The 24,763-nt window shown below is 42.4% G+C and overlaps 1 protein-coding gene across 7 annotated transcripts in view; it reads left to right on the forward strand.

Annotated features, from left to right (window-relative positions):
* The window catches only part of pleca (plectin a), a 75,396-nt gene that overhangs the window by 9,820 nt on the left and 40,813 nt on the right, over positions 1 to 24,763 (forward strand). For 3 of the 7 annotated variants that reach the window (XM_061664638.1, XM_061664639.1, XM_061664640.1), the window contains one exon: positions 239 to 452. In XM_061664638.1, the coding sequence (XP_061520622.1) occupies positions 239 to 452 (214 nt within the window). Of the gene's footprint in view, positions 1 to 238; positions 453 to 11,250; positions 11,662 to 18,767; positions 18,872 to 20,918; positions 21,065 to 24,034; positions 24,311 to 24,763 lie in introns of those variants that run through there. The other 4 variants (XM_061664646.1, XM_061664645.1, XM_061664647.1 and 1 more) reach the window with 4 other exon arrangements.

The following is a 24,763-nucleotide window of genomic DNA, read 5'->3' on the forward strand; positions in this document are numbered from 1 at the left end:
GGAAGTACGAATATAACTGAAATAATGTGGTTGCGCAAGTGTACACGTCCTCTTCCCCGCCGGGACGTGGCTGTGTTTTTAGAATAAACCAATCGCATTCAAACTCATGTCAGCACACACCTGCCTCTGATTAGCGCCAAATAAAGTTCCGTTGTTCTAGTCGATGTTTGAAAAGGGTCGTATGTAGAATGTTCATACATCCTTTTATAATGTAGTAATTCTTTGTTCCTTCCCGCAGTCCATAGAGGAGGTGCAGGATCAGCCCAAAAAGAGGCCCCTGGTCCGGGCGGCGTCGGAGGAGAGCGCCGCCGACGTGTACCCGCTGGGGGGCTCGCCGTCCCCGGGCGACACGCTGCCCTGGAACCTGCCCAAGCACCAGCGCATCAAACGCTCCAAGTCGGCCTCGGGCGACGTGCTGGATCCGGCCGAGCGCGCCGTCATCCGGATCGCAGGTACGAACCTTTTAGACCGGGGGTGGGCAAAGTATGGCACGGGGGCCGCATATGCCCTGCGCCATTCTTGAATCCGGCCCACTGAGCTATTTGTTGCATTCATTTAGCTGATTTTCCCTTACAGTTGGTGAGTTACTATGTATTGTTGTTTTTCTTACTTATCTCATCAAATAACTTCTTGAATCAGTGGTTCTAAAACCTTTTACACCAAGTACCACTAAAAAATGACTCGGCTCTTAAAGCATGACAGCTCGTAGGCCCGTTTTAAATATTAACACTTACACTTAACGCTTAAATATACAACAATGATTACCTAATTGAACTGTGTTAAAATGTACTGCACAAAAGTTAATACAAAAATTACTTAAATGTTGTTAAAGATTAAATGCGAATGTATGGAACTTCAAAGTTAAATATAACTGAACTGTACTTTGGCAGCGATGCTTTCACTTACCACTAGAGGGAGCCAATGTACAGCTAGTTAGTGGCTTAAAGGATAAATGAAAATAGTACATTAAACCATTTTGGATATACAAATTGTTAAATTGTATTAAATAATTGATTATAATACAAAATGGAATAAATTACATAAATTATTTTGATTTAATTCATGTCATTTATGTTCGTATATCAAATAAAAAAAATATGAACAATATATAATTCATTCATTCATCTTCCGTACCGCTTCTCCTCACTTGGGTCGCGGGCGTGCTGGAGCCTATCCAGCTGACTCTGGGCGGGAGGCGGGGTACACCCCAAACTGGTCGCCAGCCAATCCCAGGGCACATAGAAACAAATAACCATTGGCACTCAAATTCACAACTACGGGGAATTTAGAGTCCTCAATTAACCAAACGTGCGTGTTTTTGGGACGTGGGAGGAAAGCGGAGTACCCGGAGAAAAGCCACACAGGCACGGGGAGAACATGCAAACTCCACACAGGCGGGGCCGGGATTTTAACCCGCAACCTCACAATTGTGAGGCTGACGTGCTAACCAGTTGTCACCGTGCCGCCCTATACTCTTAATTCATTATTTAAAAAAAAAAAAAAATCTGTTTTACAATTATTTTATTATTATTATTTTTTGATACCTACACTTTTTATTCACCTCATCTGAAAATTACCCGGTCCATCTGTTTGTTTTAAAAATGAAATGTGGCCATGGAGCACAAACGTTAGCTCACCCCTGTTTTCAACACACACACAAGCACACACACACTGACCACTTCATGAGCTACAGGTTGAAAATATTATGGACAACTCTCAGCATGACCACAATACAAATCGTTTGTTTGTTTGTATTCCAGCTCCTGGATTGACTTCTTTTTAGACGAAGATACCTAACGATGTGGCCAGTTGGTGTGCGCGCGTATCAATTTACAATCGGACATGTGGTATGAAATGAGATCGCCCCGCCGCCCCAGATATTGATTAATCAGGGTGGGGTACTGCAGCACTGTGATGTCATACAGATGATACATCTTCTTCTAGTGAAGGGCAAAGTGGAGCCACCGAGCATTTAAATCATCGAGTCCGCTAAAATTTGTAGTTCTACATTTGGCCAATTAAAATGCATTCAATCAACAAAAATCTCATTAAAATGTAATAGATTTATTGAAAATTTATCAAATAAGCAATCATACAGTATTTAATAGAAGTAATAATTAATCAATTTAAAAAAAAAAGACCATTTTTAATTTATTATTAAAATGAGTTTCAACAACATACCGTCACTTTTTTGTTTTAAACCTCATCTACAAATGACCTGTTCATTTTAGAGATTGTGACCCTTGAGCACCAAAGTTTGCACACCCCTGATCTAGTGGATTTTTAAGTGACATAAGACTAAGACGTGCGGTTGCTTGTGTGCGTGCGGGCTGAACATGTGACATAATGGCGTCTGCATACGCACACACACACACACACACACACACACACAAGGATCGAGCTGAGACTTGATGTCAGCACTCATGGAACAGGGACATTTGCTATCAAGTTTTTTGAGAGGCAGCCAGAGGAGCTAAGAAAATACACACACACACTTGATAGTAATAACACTCTACCTCAATTGTGTGTGTGTGTGTGTGTGTTTCCTTTAGGGGTACATGTGTCTTGTAATTGCGGTGAAAGTAAAAGTCAGACTAATCAATCGGCTGTACGTGGTGCATTAGTAGTGTAGATTGTGCCTTAAGGAATGCAAATGGTTCCTGTTGTTTCCATTAGTGTCATATGATCCAATCATCGATTTGATTGCTGTTTATGATTTGATCACATTCATAAGCGTGATGGTACCCCGTGTGTCTGTTCATTGTCCTCCATAAACCAGGAAGTAGCCAACAAACAGTTACTGTACATACGACAGTATTATACAGTTGCTGTCGGATGAAGATCATGAACATCCACTTTGAGACTTTTAATCACTGCCGGTCCTTCATGTTAATATTTGAATTCAATGGCAGTAAATGAGTTAATAGGCGGTAATTAGATTCTTTCTGTTCTCAGGCGTGTCCTGTTAAAAATATGTTCTTCGGTTTCAAAGTAGGGCGTGAAGCCACGGTTTTGGTTTCAGGCCTACGTTAATGGTTTAAATCGGGGTCGTCAAACAGTGGTTCAAGGCCAGGGTTAGGGTCTCAAGTTAGGTTTTCAAACTAGGGGGAAAGTTTTAAGATTTGGTTAGCGTTTCAAGTTAAAGTGTCAAGCCAATGTTGGGGTTTTGAAAATAGAGTTTCAAGCCTGGGTTAGAGGTTTAAGGTACGGTTACAAGCCATGGTTAGGGTTTTAAGGGAGATTTAGGCTTTCAAATTTGGGCTTGAAACTAGTATTAAGGTTTTTAAGTAGGCTTTCAAACCTGTCTTACAGTTTGAAGGCAGCGTTAGTGTTTCAAATGAGGTACGAAGGAGCCAAGCAACCAATGACAACAGATTTTATACCGCCATGTTCATACCGAGCGTCTCCATTGGTTGCCACAAACCAAGCGAGCTGTCGAGTGACACATCTGCTACTCTCGTGAACGACCTCCAGTGACCTTCGATATCACTCGCGCTTTCAAGCAGCACATGTGTCATCTGTCCGGACCCTGACCGCATGCGGTCTGCGCCTTTAAGAGGGGGTCTGACATCACACGTGTCTGTGTGTGTTGGGGGGATGAGGAGGGGGATTGGGGGGGGGGGGGGCGGGGGGGCTGAGTCTGGGTCCACGCAGACGGGCAGACCAGGCTGTCCCACTTTGACTTTCGTGTTGACCCAAGATGAGCGGGAGCGCAAGCGAGGCGGTGGCCAGCGTGCGGCGGAGCATTCGCCCGCCAGAGCAGGGCCAGACCCGGCCCGCCGTTCTCACCCCGGGCCAACGTCTGCCCGAGGAGCAGGACTACATGCAGGCCTACGAGAACGTGAGGGAGAAGTATAAAGGTAACGCCCGTGTGTCAACGGGAGGGAACGCTTCTTTGCTGTGGAAACGGCAAGTGGAACGCTTGCACAGGAGAATGCAATCGGATACTTTTTATTAGGACGAGATGAACTGCCAGAGTCACATCATGTGAGCCCGTGTGTCAAGCCCATGTGTCAAGGGAGCGGAACGCTAGTTGGGGCTTAATCGATTTGCTGGGGGAACAGGAAGTGCAATGCTTTCACAGTAAAATTACATTCGTCAAAACACAAATTGAGTTGCCGATATCAGAACAGTTGAGGACCATGTGTCAAGCCCATGTGTCTAGGGAGTGGAACAATAATTGGTCCCACATTGATTTGCCGGGGAAGCAGGAAGTGGAACGCCTTCACAGTAAAATACAATCGGGTTATTTTTATTAGGGCGAGATGAGCCGCCAATGGTAGAATGTGTCAGCCCATGCGTCAAGTGAGTGGAGCATTATTTGGTCCTACATTGGTTCGGTGACGAAACGGGAAGTGGAATACTTTCGTAGTAAAACGCAATTAGGCGACAGATGAGATAAGCTGCCAGTGTTGGAGCATGTCAGCCCGTGTGCCGAGCCCGTGTGTCAAGCGAGTGAAGCACTAATGGGTCCCACGGTGATTTGCAGGGGAAACAGAAAGTGGAATACTTTCACGGTAAATCGCAATTAGGCGACAAGATGAGATGAGTTGCCAATGTCAGAACATGGGAGCCCATGTGTCAAGTGAGTGGCGCTCCAATTGGTGCCACTCTGGGGAAACAGGAAGTGGAATGCTTTAACAGTAAAATCCAATTTTTAGGAAACAGATTTTGGCCTGACTGTGACGTAAAGAACTGAAGTGATCCCACCTGCCATTCTGAAAGTACCATCAGAGCCGCAGACGATGTAGTACAAAGTGACATATGGTAGTTGGCTGTGAAAACAAACCAAAACTAAGAGTCCTGAGCGGAGTGGGCCCATTCGGGGAATGTTTGCCGCCCGATATTTTCTTTCCCACGCCCCCTACCGCCACTATTTCTGACACGCTGCCATTTCCTGCTTCTTTTATGCGTGTATTTTTGTCTAGGCTACTGGTTTGATTGTACAAGAAGGCTAATACATGTCATGCTTACACAGTGGCACAATCAGACCATGTGCCCTTTCACTCTTTAAAGGCTCTCACTAAACAGCAACCGTTTTCTTTCGAGCACTGGGAATGGCGAACGTTGATGGTACCCCCCGTGAGCATGTTGCTATTAACCCGCCAGCTGTCCTTATCGCAGCAGGGGAAATAACAGGCGTTCATTATCGAAGCATTCGGCTTTAAAATAACTGTGTAGAGTGACGCCTCTGTCAGATTCATTGTGATGATTAGTTTTGCTCCCGTCACGTGCACTGGCCGGACACTCCGTTAGGTACAGGCTACATACGTTGTATGGCGTACCTAATGAAGCGACCAGTACGTGTAGAGTCCAAACTACTGTCATACATATCGTTAATGCTGATGGATAAAATGTAGTATAACCCGATTAAAGTACAGTGTACATTTTTCAATAAAAAATTCACACCTTTTGGAATAAGTGACGCAAAATATCTGAGAGTCATCCTACCTTTAAAAAATGTTGTCTAATAATGGCACTTTTTTTTCTTTAAAATAAAAAAAAATAATAAAAGCTGGGTTTTCAATGGTACCTAACATCTTTGTAAACTACAGTACAAATATAAAAAAAAACATGGAAATAGTAGTCTATTTTAACTTAAAAATGACAAATATATAACAATGCGAACAAAGCTATAGTTTCTTTATATGTATTTTCTCAACTTTTATCAGTAAATATGCTGATATACCTTATTGTTTGTGATTAAAATAAATAAAATCAGGCCACTGGGTAATGTCAGTGGGATTTTACATCTGCAAATTAGAGTAAAAATGTGAAAAACACAATTATCGCATCTTTAAAATAACATTGCCTTACTAAATGTAAGGATAAGCGTAACGGAAGATGAATGAATAATAAATGTATATAAAATTGAAAAATATTTGTATTAAAATTAAAAGCTGTTCCATTGGCGCCATACATGGTTCTCAATTCAAACAAAACCTAATAAAATAAAAGAACATAGTTTTTTTGTCTGCTTTCATCTTTAAAGTGCAGCGCAAACGGACCCTCCTTGTTTGCCCATCTAAATGCATCCCAGCATACAATGTACCTCGCCCCCTTCTTAGACACCCGAAATACACACTTTCAAATACGCGGCCCTGGCCAAACGTGCGTGCGTGCGTGCGCTGCATTTATATGTGTTAGCGCAAATGCCAGGAAAGTTCACGTCTGAAATGGCGACGTGATGAGTTTGTTTTGGGAGCACATGTACAGAACACCCCCATGATTGCCCCCCCCCCCCCCTCACCCCCTCCACTCTTAATGCCGTGCTTCCCTCAGATCAGTTTCATGCAACTCAAAAATAGTCTCTCTCACACACACTCGCTTTCTTGCCACTCCCAGTTAAAGTTTGCTGTCGAACTAAACAAAACAAAGAGAATTACATGCTGTGTATTAAACCACATAACATTGCCTCATGTAAGCCCTCCAGCATAGTGCTAACACACAATGCAAAAAGCCATAGATGGGCTAACAAAAGTAGCATTGATGTTGCTGTAGTTATAAAGCTTGAAAGAACTTATATTTGCATACAAGGAGTATCAACACACGCAGACAGAACTTGGAACAATACTCACAGGCATATATTCTTGATCCTCTGCGAAAAATGCCGAATATTGTCACAGCTTCGTCGTGACGCTAGAAGACGCCCAAACCAGAAGCCGCAACACACAATGCCCATTGAACTATCATGATGCACAAACTTTCATTTCTATTTGTTGTTACCAATGTTGAGGCGTAACTAATTACAGGTAACCAGATTACATCATTTAAATACAAAATGTATGTAATTGTAATCCGTTACATTACTGGGAGAAAAATTGTTCTGAAATTACAGTTGCTTTTGGAAATTTCCATGATTAACATTTTAGTTGCATTTGAAAAATGGCTTCATAAACTCAGATTTTTTTCATCTCACTTCTTCCTTCTAAAGCTGACGCCTGTGATTGGCTCTCTCTGGTCATGTGCGATGCTGCCGAATTCTCAAACGTGACATATTTCTCCAAATATGACCTCCAAGCGCCTTGTGGTGGAACATATTAGTTTGAGATTTTGAAAAGGTTTGACTCATATTTACAATTTTGAAGACATAAAAGAAAAGTGAACGATTTCATTGCATATTGTTTTTAACTTTTTTAATAGAAATTCACTTATCTGGGTTGTCATATGAAGCGATATTGCAAAATTTAGCACATTTGTCAATAGGTCAATATGGTATCATGTTTTACACATATAATGTAACAAACATTTTTTGGTTAATTCCAAAATAATGATCTATGCTTTTAATCCACTTTTTTTGAAGGATACCTCCAAGGTTCCTACTGATGCATTCATTCAAAATTAAGAAAAGTAATCCAAATGCAAGCCAATATATATATTAATCATAATATATTTTCCTCCAAGAAAGTCATTGAAATGGTTAATGGAAATGTATTTCTGCTGTAGTGCCCTCCGCGGGGCGGGGGCTGACGCTGACGTGACCCCTGCTGACAGAGGTCCCGCTCGTAAATTATCGCCACATATGTTCACACCGGCGCGCCACTTTGGATCTGAACGCGATCTTCTCAACCTCATGTGAGACTTGACGTGAGCGCAAAAAAAATCAAAAATAAATAATTTTGGCTGACCGGCCGCGATAAAACATACGTACTCCCGTTAGTCTGTGTGAGAGATGTGCTTTCAAACTTATGTAAGTACAAAGGTAGCCAATATCTGGATAATAATGATCTCTCAAAGTATTCTTGATCTTAAAAGGGTGGAGGACCCCCAAAAACGGGGAGAGGACCCCAAAATCTACACGGACAAAAGTATTGGGGTGCATTTGAAGCGTAAGAAGTGAAACGTGAAGAAATTTTGACTTCTTTGACTGCTATAACAGCTTCCGCTCTTCCGGGAAATGTTAGCCTTTCTTAAATAAATTTAAAAAAAAATAAATTAAAGCATCTTTGGGTAACTCGAAAAGGGGATATATGAATCTGAGATATTGTTATTATTATTAAATTAGCCTAAATTGGAAAAGCTACACAAGATGACACATTTGTCCATAGTGACAGCAACAAATTCCATTTATTTATATTAAAAAAAAAAAAAAAACTTATTTTTTTCAACACATTCATAACATCAATATGCAATTCTTGTACTAATTAATTTGGACTACAAATCTTTGACATTTGTACACTGCATGGCGCTACTTTTCCCCCATTCAAAGCATGCAGCAAAATGTCAGTGATTTTCTGCCTCGTCACCGTAGTGATGATGTGAAGTTATTCATCTTGTAACTTTTCATATCTAAATTCATACAGCTCACACTCGACGTCAACAATACTGTTTAAATCCGCCAAATCCGGTGATTCATATCGAAGTAGTTTTCAAAGAATAATTGAATACGCTTATCCTATTTTCACAACCCTTTTTGAGAAGCTGGCGAGTTTTGTGGAAATTTAAAGGACGTCTATATGGTTACGAGGCGTGTCTCAATGCTTTTGTCCGCATCGCGTTTCTGAGAGGTGACAAGATGCGGCCAGTGACTCGTCGTCGTCGTCGCCGCTGCGACGTGAACGTGGACCGGAACCGGAGTAGGAATGAAACATTTGAAACTGATCTGGGATGAGAGGACTGCCGGGCATGCGATTTCGTGTCTTCTTCCTGCAATCCCAAGCCTGAGATTTAGCAACAGCTGACGTTAATTATGCAATCCCCCCCCACCCCCCCGCTCCTAAAAACAGATTTAAGAGTGGAAGCTGCAGAAAGGTCAAATCATGTCTTCAAACGGGGACATCAAAGTCTGTTTTTGGACTATTTCTTATCATGAAACGCACACAAACAGTCAGGCCACATGTGAATGTTGATTATTTGCTGTGTTTTTGTCGTGATACTTTTGGGAGTTTTGCACCTGATCTTATTTTGGGGAGGGTTTCAAGCAGAGGTGCCCAATGTATGGCCCACGCGCCACATAAGGACCACTCCGTTCTTAAACCCGGGCCAACCAGCGTTTACACTGATCAAGCGTCTTGTTATATTTGCGCCCCCCTTCCAAAATTGGGTAGTTAAAACACATGTATTTTTATTGTTCATGTATTGCTTATTATTCTTATCTTATTTGTATTTTATTTTAATTCCACTTCAATAAAATTAGAATTAAAAAGTATTTAATTGAAATGAAAAAGTTTTTACTTTTAATTTTGATTCTATTATTTTCATTGGATTTATTTATATATTTTCTATTTTAATTCCAATTAAATGTAAAAAAATATATAAATATTCAAAAAATGTAAACAATTTCTTTCAATTTCTTTGATTGTTTTCATTTAAATTCTTTAATTAGTTAATTGATTGGATTCAAATATTTTTAAATCAACAATTTTATAGAGATTTAAGCACCATTTTGTATTGATTTTTATTAAATTGGTTAATTGATTTTATTCACAGTAATTATAAGTAATATCTATTTTGTATTCATTTATCACAAATGATAAATTTTTATTAAAAGTAATAAAATACAATCATAATTCATATAAACAATTTTAAACGTTTAAAATTGTGTATTTATGTTATCAAATAATTGATAAATCATTGACTTCATTTTATACAATCTAGTTAAAATACGAAAATACATTTTCTTATACAGTGAAAATTTGACCTGTATTTATGCTTTTCTGATTCACTAATCTTGTTTAATAATGGCTTCATTCGGCCACTTCATTCCGTACCGCTGGGGTAAAAAATGTATTTGTTGGTGGTAGTTCCTAATATTTAATTCTCAAACTTTATTTTGCTGAATTAAGAAAGGAGAAATTGTACCGCGCAAATGTCCAGAATGCAGAGTACGAGCTTGTCTGACTAACACGTTGTGCTTGCAGCAGGCTGTGTGTATATAGCCTTGGAATTAGATGAGTCAAATGCTGCTTCACCAAGACCTGATGATGTAAACGGCAAACACGGGTGAGCGTCTGCCGGCCGCTCATCCCTACAACAATGGCGCTAACGCCGGGCGGGCTCAGGCACGCCACAGCGAGCCCGACTCCCGCGCGGAATGCCAGCCGGCGGACCGAGCGGGTTCGGCCCCGCCCGGCCGCCGCCTGGCGTCCAGCTCCGCTTAAAAGAAAAGCTGCCGTGGATGGACTGTGCTTTGTCAGCTCTTCTACACTAACCACTCTCATTTCAGTCAAGTCATCCACGTTTAATGGTCCAAAATGTGTGCGCAACGCCTGCCAGTGAACAAGATGTCAGTGTTGCTGTTGAATTCAGCAGCTCCGTGCTAGAAAAGAAAAGAAAAATTCAGGTTGTAATTTATCACTCCATCATAATTCCATCTGGTTGGGTGACTTGTGAAAAATGTCAGGTATTTATGCGATAAATGAAAAGCAGCTGTGAAGCCTTTGATCACAACTTGCTTTGGTTTGCAGCTCACCACAGAACATTTGATCAAATTATTACATTGTACCGACAAACTGGAGGCAGCATGCCTGTGATCATATGATCGTTAAAGCTATTTGATTAATCCCTTTAAGTGCAAGCGCAAAAAAAAAAAAAAAAAAAAGGTTTCCTAAGGTCTCTGACTTTTGAAAATGCTGACTCATCACTCATTCGGAAGCTGACAGACTCTAGATATTAATTCCCGTTGTCATCATTAGTTCCGGCTCGCCTTTCGCCCTTCAGAGCAGCATTATGAGGAAGATCAATTTCTTTCACCTTTTTAGCTTGTTCTTGCTAAATTGACTCACTATCACCTCTTCAGGAATATAGTGGTATTACATGCCGGGAAAGCCGACTAGCTCGCTACAAATTAGACATTTATTGCGTATGTCATACCTACTAGCTTAAAGCTGCGGCCACTAATTTAGCCTTCCCTCCAAACTTAACTTACTATATAACTTACGAAATAACAAAGTAACTTGACTATTAACTAGACAGCCAAGTAGATCAACTTAATAACTTACTCTGTAACTGCCTCACTAACTTATTTAACATAATTACTGTATTGTAATTTACAAAATACATAAGATATTACATACATAAATAACTAACTTCCGCATTACGTATATTACTTAACTTGTGACAGCACAATTCTGTCTAATTGACATAATGGCACCTTCACACCGAGTTTCTCCATCCCTGACCTGGTAGCCACCTGGGGGAAGATCCTACATTTTCTTTTCTCGCAAGCAAGTGACTATCATGTGGAAGCCAAAAGCTAGGCAGAGCTCCAGTGTTGTTGGATGAGCAGCTTTCCGCTGCATTTCCGGCAGATAATGCTGAGTCACAGGCCGGAGGGGAGAAAAAAAAAAGAAAATCCCGTCCTGGCGCAATGGTAGCGATTGGTCCCATTGAGCAGGTTGCCCTCTGTTGTCCTGGCACCTCCCTGTGAAGGAGGAGGAAGAGGACGATGCACCATCAGGGTGGGGCGGGAGGAGGTGCACTTGTTTTTCTGTTGGAGTTTGTTTCCCCCCAATGAAAGGGATAGTGTGCGAGGCAGGAGGGGACAAAAAAAAACCACGAAGCCGCCAACTCTGTGAGCAAGCGCGACAGCGCGTGAGAGAGAGAGACAGGGAATAGGCTGCTTGTTCCCACTTTGAGACCGTTCCATCCCTCTGGCCGTTTGGGAATCACGCAGCATGGATCCAGCCAGGTCCATCCAGCACGAGATCAGCGCTCTCAAAGGTATTACTCCCGCAACACCTCGTTTTCCCACAATGCATCAGTGGCGGGGCAATAAAAAGTTGAGGAATGAGGATCATTCCATAGCTTTTGTTGCCTTTTGTGTCCCACTCGGGGGCTGGGAAGGGGTGGTCGCTGCTGCTGCATGCGGCATTGCGGTATCGCCGTGGCAACGAGGTTGTCGGCGGCTGCACGGGCGTCAGTGTGCACTTGGCCGGTAGTTGTTTTGAACCGTGTTGTTCAAGTTGACTTGAAGGGGCGTGACACAACCTGGAAAGTTCTTAATGTTTGGTCAGTCAGTTGCACTCCAGGGCCTGTAGGTGGTGGTAACGGGCATTACTAAGTGCTTGTCTGTTTTTAACCACGTCTGTGTAAACTTACGAAATAAACAACTTACTAAGTGGCCTAATAAGTACTTTACTAACTAAATAACTCATTTACTAAGTAACCTCAAAAGTACTTTACTCTCTAAGTAACTCACTGATTTATTAACTTACTAATAAGACAACTAACTTACACATTAACTCGTATACTAGTATTTGCTGCTTTGGAGAAGCATATGAAAGGGTCCGAGGGGGCGTGGGGGTCCCCTTTGTAATCCCTCGACAAAATCTCCCTGGCTTCATTGGGCTTCTACGAAAAGAATCACTCAAGTTGATTTGTAAGCGGCAGCCGAACCTTAATCCAACCCTCACGGTTTCTTGCGAACGGACCTCCGCTTGGTGACCAAAACCGCCCAATGTTCCAATCGGCTTTGGCTCGGTTCTTGACCCAAATATTCTCATCTTGCTTTGGGTTTAGCCTGTCTTGAGCTGCGAAACGCCAAAGACCAAACATTCACTTTGTTAAATAGGGCCACTGCCCTCTTGAAAGCTCCGTTTGGAGGACTTGAACATACTGAAAAATTCACCACATTTTGCAAGTGTGTTCATCCTGCTGAAGATGGAAGCACCCCTGGAAATTTGGGAAAGCTCAGCCCCCAAAGGGAATTCAACTTTGCAACATGAAATTTGGTAAAAATGCCTATCTTGCGTAGACCCACAAAAGTTTCAAGAAGCCATGCCAGAAAAAACAGATAACAAGACACACAAAACTCTTAACTCAGTTCCACAAGGTCAGACCTTGACACGCAACACATGCAGGTTGTGCAGTCTTTTATTTTCATCGTGCACATAGTTTGTAGTGTGTACACACACACACACACACACACATGGTGAAAGTGCTAATAAAGCTAGCGGGCGGGGGGGGGGGGGGGGGGTGGAATGTGGTGGTTGACTTTTTGGTTCAAGAGAAGCCTTGCATATCAAACCAACAGAGAGTCTGACAGGAAGTGATGTCACATGTCAACTCATTGCTGGATCTCAAGCTTTTGATTTTTTGTAGCTTCAAACCCCTCACTATAAGACATATGTCATAGATATGACAATGACCAGAAATGTAATTAAACAATATCAATACAAAAGTGATATTGCTTTTATACAAAAACAGTTCTACATCCACCATTATTATTTAACAGTCATGATTTGTATTATTTCATTAGTTATTCAGCTGCACCAACACAAATAGTTCCGCAAACAGTACCGTTTGCCGTGGAGTTAGCTTTTAGCACGGCATGTCAACGTCAACAAATGAGATGATGTACGGTTTGGATGTTGGATGATAAGTCCATTTCACGTCATGTCGCGTCATGCTATTACGAGATTTTTCGGGCAAGAAAAGTTTGGTACTCGTCAGAAAATCCAAAATGAAGCTAATTGATGCGACAGCTTTGCATTCGTTAGCGTGTAAAAGTTACAGTGCTGTTGTACTGTATCTCATCACTCACGGATGACTCTCGTCCAATCAAATTGCTCGGTCAGAATGAACTGTACTATCATGCAATTTAGTGATGAATATTGTACAAACTGTCCGTCTGACACGTTTATAAAAAAAAAAAAAAAAAAAAAAGACGCAGTTCCACTCAAGCCCCGTAGTTGGTTGAAAAGCGCATTACCGTGATAGGTGGGTGTCACACACAGTACGCTTTTTTCACCATTAGCTGCATCTTGGCCCCAATGCCGCCAGACCATAACAAGCCAACATACATTTTTTGATCTGCACCTTTATGTGGAAATGTACCAGCATTTCTCAAATTCTTCCTTGACCCATGCGTAAACTGATAGTTTGTATTTAAAGCTACTAACTAACTAGCAGGGAGTTGATACATTCCATGTTGCCTTTTTCGTCAAATGTCTTTGACAGCCCACAATGTTCCTTGGCAGTGCATCTGCAGCCATGTTTGATTGATCACATTAACAATTTGCTGTGGAATTAGTTCGCGGCGAGTGACTCTCCAAGGCTGAGGGAGACCTTGCAATGGTGTCTATGTGTAATTGCTCCACATTTTTCCAGCCCGCCGCCCCGTTGCTGCAAAATTGCTGATGCGCACATCCACACTTCTCGCATGTCACTTTGCAGCACTCAAATGCTTCCGCTGCTAATTTGAGTCACAGCAATGAATGGCTGACATTCCTCACCTGCTTCTGTCGGCGATGGGAATGCAGAAAACAGTCTACTTCCAGGACTACCGAGTTGTATGTAGATTACATTTTTTTGTAACTAGGACTGCATGCTGCTTCCATCTCGAACTAGTATATGTAGTCTTTACAGGCAACATTGGAAGATGTTTTATTATTATTATTCAGATTTGCTCATGTTTTCATGATTAACCAATGTACTAGCTCTGTTTTGACATTTTAATATAGTTTTATGAACATTTTGAAGGGGGTGCAATGGCATCTTTTAGAATGTTTGTCCATCTTCAAAGTCTAAAAAGTATTTCATGAAGATTAAAGCGTGTGTTTTCAAGGCAGTGTTTCTTTGAATTTTCCCTCAACTAGCCATCGGGTGGTGCTGTTGGTTGGAGCCCTTCATGAAGCTCCATTGCAAAAATGGCATCTTTCCAGCCCTCTGTTTGAGCTAGACATTCACCTGAAAGCCCTCAAATACAATAAAAGCATGTTTGTGCAGTCTAATGAGGTCCCAATACAACAGAAAGCATGCGTTTACAAAGAGACTATTGCTCAATTTGAGTTATTGTGGTTGTAGTTTTCACTGCATCATATTTAGTGCCTTTTCTAATAACAGAGCATAGCGTAAGATAGCATAGCATCAAATAGCATATCTATACTATAACTAGCACTATAACTGCCAAGGAGTGTCTTTTATTGTTGTTTTTAGTTTGTGTTGCCATTAGCAGCAATGTTAGCGCTTCTGCTTCAGCCCTGTTGACTCATATTTTGGTGGAGGGTCACGTTGCCATGGTTACCGACATTTGGGTTGAGTCATGGCAGCGAGCAGTTTATCACGCGCTCCCATAAACTTGAGCGCAGTCACCTTTACACCAGATTCTATAGTCAGTCACAGAGCAAATTTCTGCAGCATCCGTTAGCACCTCTCATCCATTTTGGGCCAGTTTTGCACAGACTTCATCGCTTTCGTTTGCCGTGATGTCATTCAAACCAAAGAACAAGCTGTGTCACATTGTTGCGTAACCATGTCAGATTTTTTACATGATGTGTCATACTCATAAATATTCATGTGACTAAAGCCAAGCGTGTGGAGTCCCCTCGGGCTCGCTTTTTGAGGCGTAATTGAAACTTTCCAAGCTACTACTGTAGTATGAGCTGCTTGTTGTTGACATTTAGCATTTCCTGTCACGTAAAAACATTAAGATTTGACACCACTCCTAACCAGTTAGATTATTACTGGGTGCGTCATACTCATAGTTCATTTTTGTTTCAAATTGTGCATGTGGAGTCCTGCAGGGCTCACATCTCAGTCCACTGTAATTTAGACTTGACAAGCTACTACCAGCAGCAGTTTTTTTGCTGAAATGTTTATACAGTCACTTAATATTTCACAACATACATAACCAGTGAGATGATGATTATTAGTATGACATATTCATATTTTTCACTGGAGAGACCTTGACAAAGGCCTCACTTCCTGATACATTGTAATTTAGTCTTTTCTGCTACTTTTAGCTGCTTATTGTTGAAATATTTAAAGAGTCAGTTACTTTTTGCTGACACTCATAATTGGTCAGATTATTATACGGCACATTGTATTTCACTTCACTTCACTGAAGAGAGAGACTAAACCAAAACGTGAAGTGCCTCAGGGTTCGCGTCTCTATCTGCTGTACTTTACTCTTTACTATCTCCTCCTGTTAGTATGTGTTAGACTCAGTCACTTAACCTGTGCTAACACACAGTTATGTAACCCAGCACAAACCAATCACGAGTTGCTGTATTCCGGGTGCTTCTGTTCCTTGTTTGTCAGGTGAAAGGTGATCCTTGCTGGAACGCTCCCAACGTTTCACTCCCAGATGTTCCTATATGGGAGAAGCAGCGGTCCAAGCGTTCTCACGCCAGCCCTTCCCGAAATGCTAACCTGAAGCGGTGCGATTTTACAGTTTACAACCGCGCATCTTAAATCACTTGCTGTAAAACTGCGTCAGGAATGCAGGTTTGTCTGAATGCGACCACTGTTAAATAAATGCTAAGCGCAGCTGCGTGAGTGCCCGTTGCTGAAATAATCCAATAGTACATTCCTTCAAGATTTGCATGTTAAATGACCGTAGAAACGTATCTGTCCGGATTTCCGCCTGTGTACAATTATTAAGGTCAAACTGGATTATACTGTCAGATATAAAGAGGATTTCATTGCTCTCACGCCGTAAATCCTTTCCTTTTTGATGTATGACGTATGATCCAGGTGATGAAGAGCACATGTTCTGCTCCCGCCGTCCAAAAACTCAACTCAGGCCAGACCTCCGTGTTCTAAAGCATTCCTGTGACATGTTTGTTATCTCCCACGTTTGGGATTTTCCCAGCCAGCGGTGACGCCTGTCAAAATTTGTGAGATCCATCGACTGTGTGGATGATTTCATATCGCAATTTTGAGGACGTTTCCCATACTCAAAAACTTACCAGATTGTGTAAGTGTAAATTTGGTTGCTGGTGTGATCCCTGATAATTGTCTTGGATGTTTTTGAAAATTCAGCCCCCGAAGCCAGTATCACTCAGCAACATGGAATTTGGTAGGCGTGTCAGTCATGAGTAGACCCACAATAAACTCAATAGAAGCCATGCCTGAAAACAATCTAGTTTTTTTTTTTCGGCGGTGTTAGTATAAAGAAAGCAGCACGCAGTGATGCGTGGCGGTGTGGCATCTGCATGAATGAAAATTGGAGGGTGGGACACACTTCCAGCAGTGTGTTTAAAAGCAAATTACAGTGGAGGAGGAGGAGGGGGAAAAAAAAAAATTCAATATGTTCCAAACCTCGTGCGCACGCTATATTTTGGGCCCCGTCAACAACCGCGGTACCTCCTCGAAGCGGCGTTGCTTTCCAGCATCTCCCCGCCTCCCGAGGAGCTGGACTTAAGAAACACAAGCACAATTGTCTTTGTGAAGGGGAAGAAATGAGTGTGACGCGCGGCGTGATATTTAGTCTTTTCCAAATGAAACATCACATGCTGAAAGGTTTCATGGCTGCTATGCTATGCTAAGAGGGTGGATCATACAGGACAATTCAATGCGCACCTAAGAAGACACGAGTCTAAATGCTTTCAGCTGAATGTAACGTCCTATATAGCTTCCAGATGTTGAAAACCGCCACCCGCTACTGTCTTCCAGTCTGCTGTATCCTCCCGCGCGGTTCCCCAATCGCCAGGTTATGATTTTAACATGTACAGCTCAGTTCATTGACCCGCTTATGGGTTAATTGCCTCATTTGTGTCTGTGATGATCATCCCCGTCATCTTGACTCGTACCCGTGAGCTGATAATACGATTTGTCGGCCATATAAGTGATGAGCTTGTCGTTTTTGTTGCGGCTAAATACGAAGCAGGCGGAAAGCTATCACAGTCACGTTGTGTGATTAAGATGAATATCTACGGAGAGAAACAGTTTGGCAGATAAGCTGCTTGCTGAGAAGAACAATTGATTTGTGTTTTCGTTTTTATAGGGTTAATATTACAGTACATGTAAATGAGCAATTCTACAACTGTATATTTTCCATTCATATTTCATGTTATGTATTATTACGTATAGAGTAAAAAGATAATTACTAAGCTCATATTAACCCTCCTGTTGGGTTTATTTCTTATGGTGTACCATTTTAACCCCCAAAATATATATTGAGAGTACATATATTTTATTGAATAAATGTAAATATATATACTATAAAGAAGAAAGTAAAATGACCAGCAGAGGTTTGTTCTTTGTTGTTAATTTTTATTTTTTTTTTAAATATTAACATAGGTCAATTTAAAAAAATCAAATAAATATAATAAAACATATTTTGGAAATATACAGTAAGAAACAAAAGAGCAAGGCTAGCAGAGGATATGTTTTTTCTAAATTTATAAGAACCAGGCCAGCAGAAGATTTTTTTATTTTTTTATTTTTTTTTTTACATTTTTAAAAAATATTAACATAGGTCAATGTATGTTTTAATGGAAATGTGTAAACTTAAACTTTTTTTTAACAATAAAACGAAAAAAAGAACAAGGCTAGGAGTTTTTTTGCATTATTATTTTCTTTTTGCATCTGCTGCTTGTTTAACTGTAAAAACTATATCAAAGAAATATATACATATATTCCTGCCCCCCTTTAGCCTCTTTTTACTGTCACATCAATTTAATGAATACATATAAGTATGCAAATATTTTGAAAATCTATCATCAAATGACTTTGGAAAAGATTAACATGGGTCAATTTGAGCTGCAACATAATTGGAGTATGAATTTATTTGTTTGATCAGACATTTGGAGGCTTTTTTTCCTGATGCCCTCTGCTGCACAGAAACTTCCTTTGCAGGCAGGTCACTTTTATCTGCTTTTTTACATAAATAGGAATGGGGGAAAAAAATTGTGTCCACTCTGCACACACGAACAACCCAGGCCGGACATGGTAAATGCAGGCTCATGTTTTCCAGCCGACGCCTCTCGCGGGGAGGGCGAAGAAGCTGGTGCAACATGTGGCAGCCAGCGAGCGGCCCCCCCTTCGCCCTTCGCGCGTCTCTCGGGCCCCACTGGCTGCTTTCGCCTCTGCTGGCGTTTTGTCTTCTCCCGCGCCGTGCGATGCGTCCAGATGTGACGAAGGAGCCTTGAGATGGAACCCGTGCGTAGCCGAGACTTCATGGAGGTTTTGATTCAGAACGGTCAAGGTAGGCGGCGACAGTTCCGTCTTTTTGCCGAAAGGTGTCAGCACGTAAATGCTTTTTAGTGGCGAGGAGCTGGCACGGTCCACTGTGTTTACTTGTGTGGTATAACATGGATCTTCATTTTTTTTTTTTTTTAGCCTTCTCTTCAGAGCAAATTGTTAACTTTCTTTGGAAAAATAAGACTCGGAATGATTAGAATCTGTGATTTAATGTTTTTGGGGAAAAAAATACTATAATATATAGAATATATATTTTGTAATACCACTGTTTGCCACGTGTGGTGATCGTGAGTCATTTTGACTGAGTGTTTCTTCTTCTTTTGTTAGCCTCACTAAACCAGGCTAACTTGTCTATTTTTATTTTAGTTCCATTCAGCTTGGGTTGACTTGATATTGCTCAGCTTAGTTTCTTCTTGCTTATGAACTAATTTTTCTTTAGCTAAAGAAAATTAAATTAGCTCAAAGTTTTTATTTGTATTTTTAGCTTGACGTAATGTGGCTTATCTGAGTTTATTTTAGTTTGTTTATCGATTAGTCCTGAAGTTGGGTTACGGTTAGTTTTTTTTTTTTCTAGCATTGTTTTAATTTAGTTTTGTACATCTTAGCTTAGTTAGCTTAACTTAATTTTTATTTGTATTTTTAACGTTGTTTTTCTGAGTTTAGCTTAGTTTATTTAAAATTCCTTGAGTGCTGTATCGTTTATTTGAGTTATCTTCATTTTTTTGTTTTTTAAATTTTGCATGTGTATCTTAACTGAGTTACATATATTTTAACTTTGTTCATCTTTGCTTTTGTTTTTATTTGTAGCTTAGCCTTTTTTGTAGCCTTAGACTTTTCTCTGTCCCAAACTTAATATATCAAATCTTAATTTAATTTATTTTAGCGCTCTTCGGTGTGCCTTCGCATGACTTAATATAGCAGTTTAGTTTTTTATTTTAGATTTAAGTTCTGTATATCGTATCTTAGTTTTAACTTCATTTTAACTTAACATTTTTTACATTTTATTTTGACATAGCTTGGTTTGTTTAGATTATTTTTGTCCTTGAATCCAGTGATTCTCAGTGTCGTACGTGTACCACGAGTAGTATGCGGACTCCCTCTAGTTGTATGTGAAAGAATCACAGAATGAAATGGACAAACTGCATACATAATGTGACAGTGGCTTGAACTTTTTTTTTTTTTTTTTTTAAATCAAATACAGTACGTTTGTTGAATAAAGTTTAGTTGTATTTAACTTTTAAATACAACATATTTGCATTTGTATTTGAACAGTTTTCTAACATTTATTGAGGCACAATTTGTATTTAACTTATGCACAATACACTAAATAAATCCTTATTTAAGTACAGTTTTTTTATTTATGTTCCTATATTTAAATAGACTTTTGGTGTAAATTGTGATGAACACTTAGACCTACTAAGTACTGTATTTTAATGTCTGTCATTATGGTGGTACTTAGGAAGCCAAGTATATTCTTGACATGTGGGGGGAAAAAAAAGTTTGAGAACCACTGTTGACTGGTCCGCCAGCGTTATGGCCTGCAAAATTGGGTGTTTTGAAGTTGCCATGGCGACGAAAGTTTTGAGTCATGGTTTTGAAGTTGTCACTTTAAGGCCGCATTATTCTTCTTCCATATGCTGCTTGAATCAATGATTGCGCGTTACTCTCCAGAACATTGCCACAACGTGTTGAGCTATTAGAAGAGAAATCATGTGGACGAGGAGCAGCAGTTTTTTTTTCTATTATTATATATAAACGACCTCCACAGAGGCCTTTTTGTTCCACCTTTTCCTCCCTTTGTCCAATTTTTTTTTCTTTTTTCATTTATTTCCCCCCCCCCCCCCCCTGCTACACATGGAAGCCATCCAGGGCAAACCACCACGCATGAGATGCTCTTTCCACTCAGCTCGCAGCTCACAGCCGTCTGCTTTTCGCTTCCCTTGCCGACGAGCCTCCACTTTTTTTTCCTTTTTTCTTTTTTTTCCATCCCGTTATTTTCCCTAGAACGTCCCCCTGCCTTTCTCCCTCCTTCCCTCCCTCCCTGCATCCGCCTCCGCCTCCCGTTGGGTTCTGATTAGAAGACACAATGTGGTGAGTCCGGTCTGAGGAGAAGGAGGATTTTGTCCAAAAGTGCTGAGCTGCACCCAAGAAGGCAGGATGGACTTGTGCTGCTGCGTTTGTCCCGGATCTCCACGTGGTACGTTTTCATTTGTTGTTGTTTTTGTCGCTTAGTCCACTTTAAAGCGCTTTTTTTGGACTTCTTGTAGAATTATACGCCAAAACACCTTGTCTGTCTTACGACGTGTTACGTCCACTCACTGGGCGCCAAACGACCGGGCGCTTTGGGATGGTGAACGTCTGCGCGTCGCACGTGTGGGTGCGGTCGTCGGCTCCTCCCTTTTGGAGAGGGAGGGCTGGCGGTGGAATTCCATATATCTGTTGCACTCGGTGATAACTTTGCTCTGCCAAGGCTGTTTGACGTTGTTGGTAGTCAAATGTTTGCTGTTTTAGTCTTTTGCAGTTCATCCTCAAAGGATGACCCCGGGAATGTGTGCCAAGCAGACACTCGATTAGGTACCCCTACACACAAATGAGATTCAATGCAAATGTTTGCCTTGACAAAGATAACGCTCACTTGGGTTTCACACCACCAGAGGAGTGTTTTGAATTGATTTCATTTAAATCCATCCCTTTTTTCTTCGAGAAAAAAAAAAAAAGAAGTGGGAAGGATGCTGGGCTATAAAGAGACCCATCCATCCATCCATCCATCCATCCATTTTCTGAGCCGCTTCTCCTCACAAGGGTCGCGGGAGTACTGGAGCCTATCCCAGGTATCTTCGGGCAGGAGGCTGGGTACACCCCGAACTGGTCGCCAGCCCATCGCAGGGCACATACAAACAAGCAACCATCCACACTCACATTCACACCGACGGGCAATTTAGAGTCTTCAATTAACCGACTACGCATGTTTTGGGGATGTGGGAGGAAATCGGAGCGCCCGGAGAAAAGCCACGCAGGCACGGGGAGAACATGCAAACTCCACACAGGCGGGGCCGGGGATGGAACCCCGCCCCTTCAGAACATTTTCTGAAGATTTCTTTTTGTAATCCAAAACAACAACACAAATACTTTTGTCAACTTTTTAGAGGAAATTTCAACATTTTGTAAGATTTTTATTTATTTTTTTTGTCCAAAACAAAAATGTTGTTGTTGTTGTTGTTAGTAATTTTGGGAATGAAATCTCAAAGAACATTTATTTTCTTAAAAAATTGTTTCCCCCTTGTAAAGAAATTGCAAAACTTTTGTAAAATTGTATTGCAAACAAAACCAATAAAATCTGCATTTAGGTTTTCTTTTTTTTAAAGAAGTAAGCAGAAGTTCATTAAAAAAGAGGCGTGATGAGCCGTGACCTTTAGCCTTCCCGCGTGATGAGACGGTCGCGCATTTCAGGCAGCCATTGGATGCTTTCACGTGTCGATCGTCATAACAGCTCCGCCCACTCCCTCAAATATATGTGATTATTTTTCGTATTGCTGTCTTGTGCCATTTAACACAAAGCTATTCAATTGGGAACTTCTAAAAGTCAGCATTATTACCTCCAGCAACAAACACACGCGCACACGCAGCCTGTAACTAAAACAATTTCGTTGCGTTCTTGTGTGTCGTCGTGACGGCGTCAGATCACTTTGAGATGGAGACGCCGTCGTCCTCATCTTCATCTTCATCTTCCCTGGATCAATACGAGCGGGTGCCAACGCCCTTTTTTTGCCCGCAGTGAATTGCTTGTGACACTGCAGACAAAAAGACTCTTTCATGCTGACTTTCTGGGAAATCGGTGCTTCAGATGCTACCTCGGAATCTGTGAAATTTGCCCTCAGACCCGCATTCCTGATTGGTTCAGATATGATACACAGCGTGGAAGGGTCTGAAAAATTGTGACGGAAGCGTCGTGGCTTCTGTTGTTATCATTTGACGAGCTGTAAAGAATTATGGGAGTGTTTGCTGTCTAACACGTGGTTGCAATTAGCTGTGACGGGAGTTGCGTAATGAGGCTCGGAGGTGCGGAGTACGCCGTTAGGAGGGAGGGTCGGAGGTGAGGGTAAAAAATGCTCCGGCCTGGTCGTAACCATTTGGGAAAGGGAGGAAAGGGGATCGGCCGGGGAAGATCCGGCAATGGGAGCGCGACTGCGGCAGCGGGAGGAAATTTGGAAACTTTGAGCTGGCCAGTGTATCAGGCCTGACCCGTGTGTGTGCGCGCGTGTGCGTGTTCATGTATTATTAACAGACTGCAGCGAGTGAGTCTGTCAAGCGAGGCCAGTCCAGTCCCTCGTTTGCAGGAGTCTTGTTTATTTTGGTAACTTCTGGAAAGCCCGGGTGCAACGTGGAGTCGGGGGGAGTGAGCGGCGTGGGGGTGCAAGGAGTGACTGACTTCTTATTTCTGTAAATAATAGCCGAGTTATTCAGTGGCCTTCAGACGCTCGGGAGCAACGTGGCGCTGCAGGAGTGAGACTCATCTCTCCATTGTAAAAGCAAGCAGCGGGGTCTTGTTAATTGGCTCACGTTTGGAAGTTTTCGCCATGCTACAACGCGGAGCGGCAGGCGGAGGGAGGGCCCACGTTCAGCCACATTGATATGCTCCTCCCGCCTCGCTCGTCTTCAGCGGGTCTCGTCCGACGACGGTGCGCTGCTTGTGGCCGCAGCAAAGCGAGAGGCCGCGCCGCCCCGGTTAACCCTTCCGATTGGCTGAGACGCAGCGTCACGCTAATTTGGGGCAAGAGTTGGAAGATTTGAACTTGGCTCATCGGCGAAAAAGCACATTTTTCTGTGTTTGCGTTGACTTTATAATATGTAATTAAGTGGTGTGAATACTTCAGTTCACGACCGGTGTGAATGCAGCATAGGTGAAAGGCAGTCTTCGACATGTCCTTTCTTAAAAACTAGTGGAGAAGTCTTGTTGATTCGGTAACGTTTAGGAGCTGCACAGCGGCAGGAGTCCTGGAGGATGTGAGTAGGTGCTCCCGGTTGTCTCCTCGTGTTTGTTGGCTGCCGTTCAGGAGCGAGCGGCAAGGGATGGGCGAGTGAGGGAGCAAGTGAGAGAGGGAGGGAGAGAGAGAGAGAGAGGCGTGCTCCTGCTGCGACTTCTCTCTTTGTAAAAACTGTCGGAGGAGTTGGCTGCAGCTGGCAAACGTCCCGGATAGCACCACACCCCTAAAGCCGCCCCCAACTCCTCCCCTCCGTCACTCCCTCCCTCCCTCCCTCCTAACCTGTCAACCCCCCGCCGCCTCCCTCCCACGTGTGGTCGAAGCCCCACGCGATCGCCGCGCTCAGAAGCGAGGCCTGATGTCGGCGAGCCCCCCAGGAAACGCGTTCCCCTCGCTGGTGGCGGCTGGCCACCTGGTCACCTTGGTGCTGGTGTGGCGCCGGAGGTTGCGCAGGAAGCGAGGTAAGCGCCGCGCCACTTCAAGGGCAACGTGGGGACCTCGCCGCTTTAAGTTCCGAGGACGGAAACCTTTTCCCTGAATGCTCCCCCGCTCGCCTCAGTCTCCGCCGCTGTCCTCGCTGCTCGTCTTATCCCGTCTGCCGTCACCACCCCCCCCCCCCTCCCCCCGACCTTCGCCACCCCCGCTCCGCCCTCAGCTCAGTTTCCTGTGGAAAGACAAACGGAGTTAACCCCGTAAATGCCACGAGGAAGGCGTTGTCTGGTTTCGGTTTTGGACGCGTCTCAATTTTCCTTCCTCAGACGGTGCCCAAGGAGCCGGAGTTTTTAAAATGTCTTTGGGTGTATTGCCATGACGACAAGCGCCTACTTTGGAACAAGTTGCGTTCCCGAAGGCTGCTCGTATCTTGAATTGTTTGTTGGAGTTGAAGCTTACTGCAAAGCTGACACGTAAAAAGC

The sequence above is a fragment of the Phycodurus eques genome, chromosome 20 (assembly GCF_024500275.1).
Source record: "Phycodurus eques isolate BA_2022a chromosome 20, UOR_Pequ_1.1, whole genome shotgun sequence".
NCBI classification, from domain to species: Eukaryota; Metazoa; Chordata; class Actinopteri; order Syngnathiformes; family Syngnathidae; genus Phycodurus; species Phycodurus eques.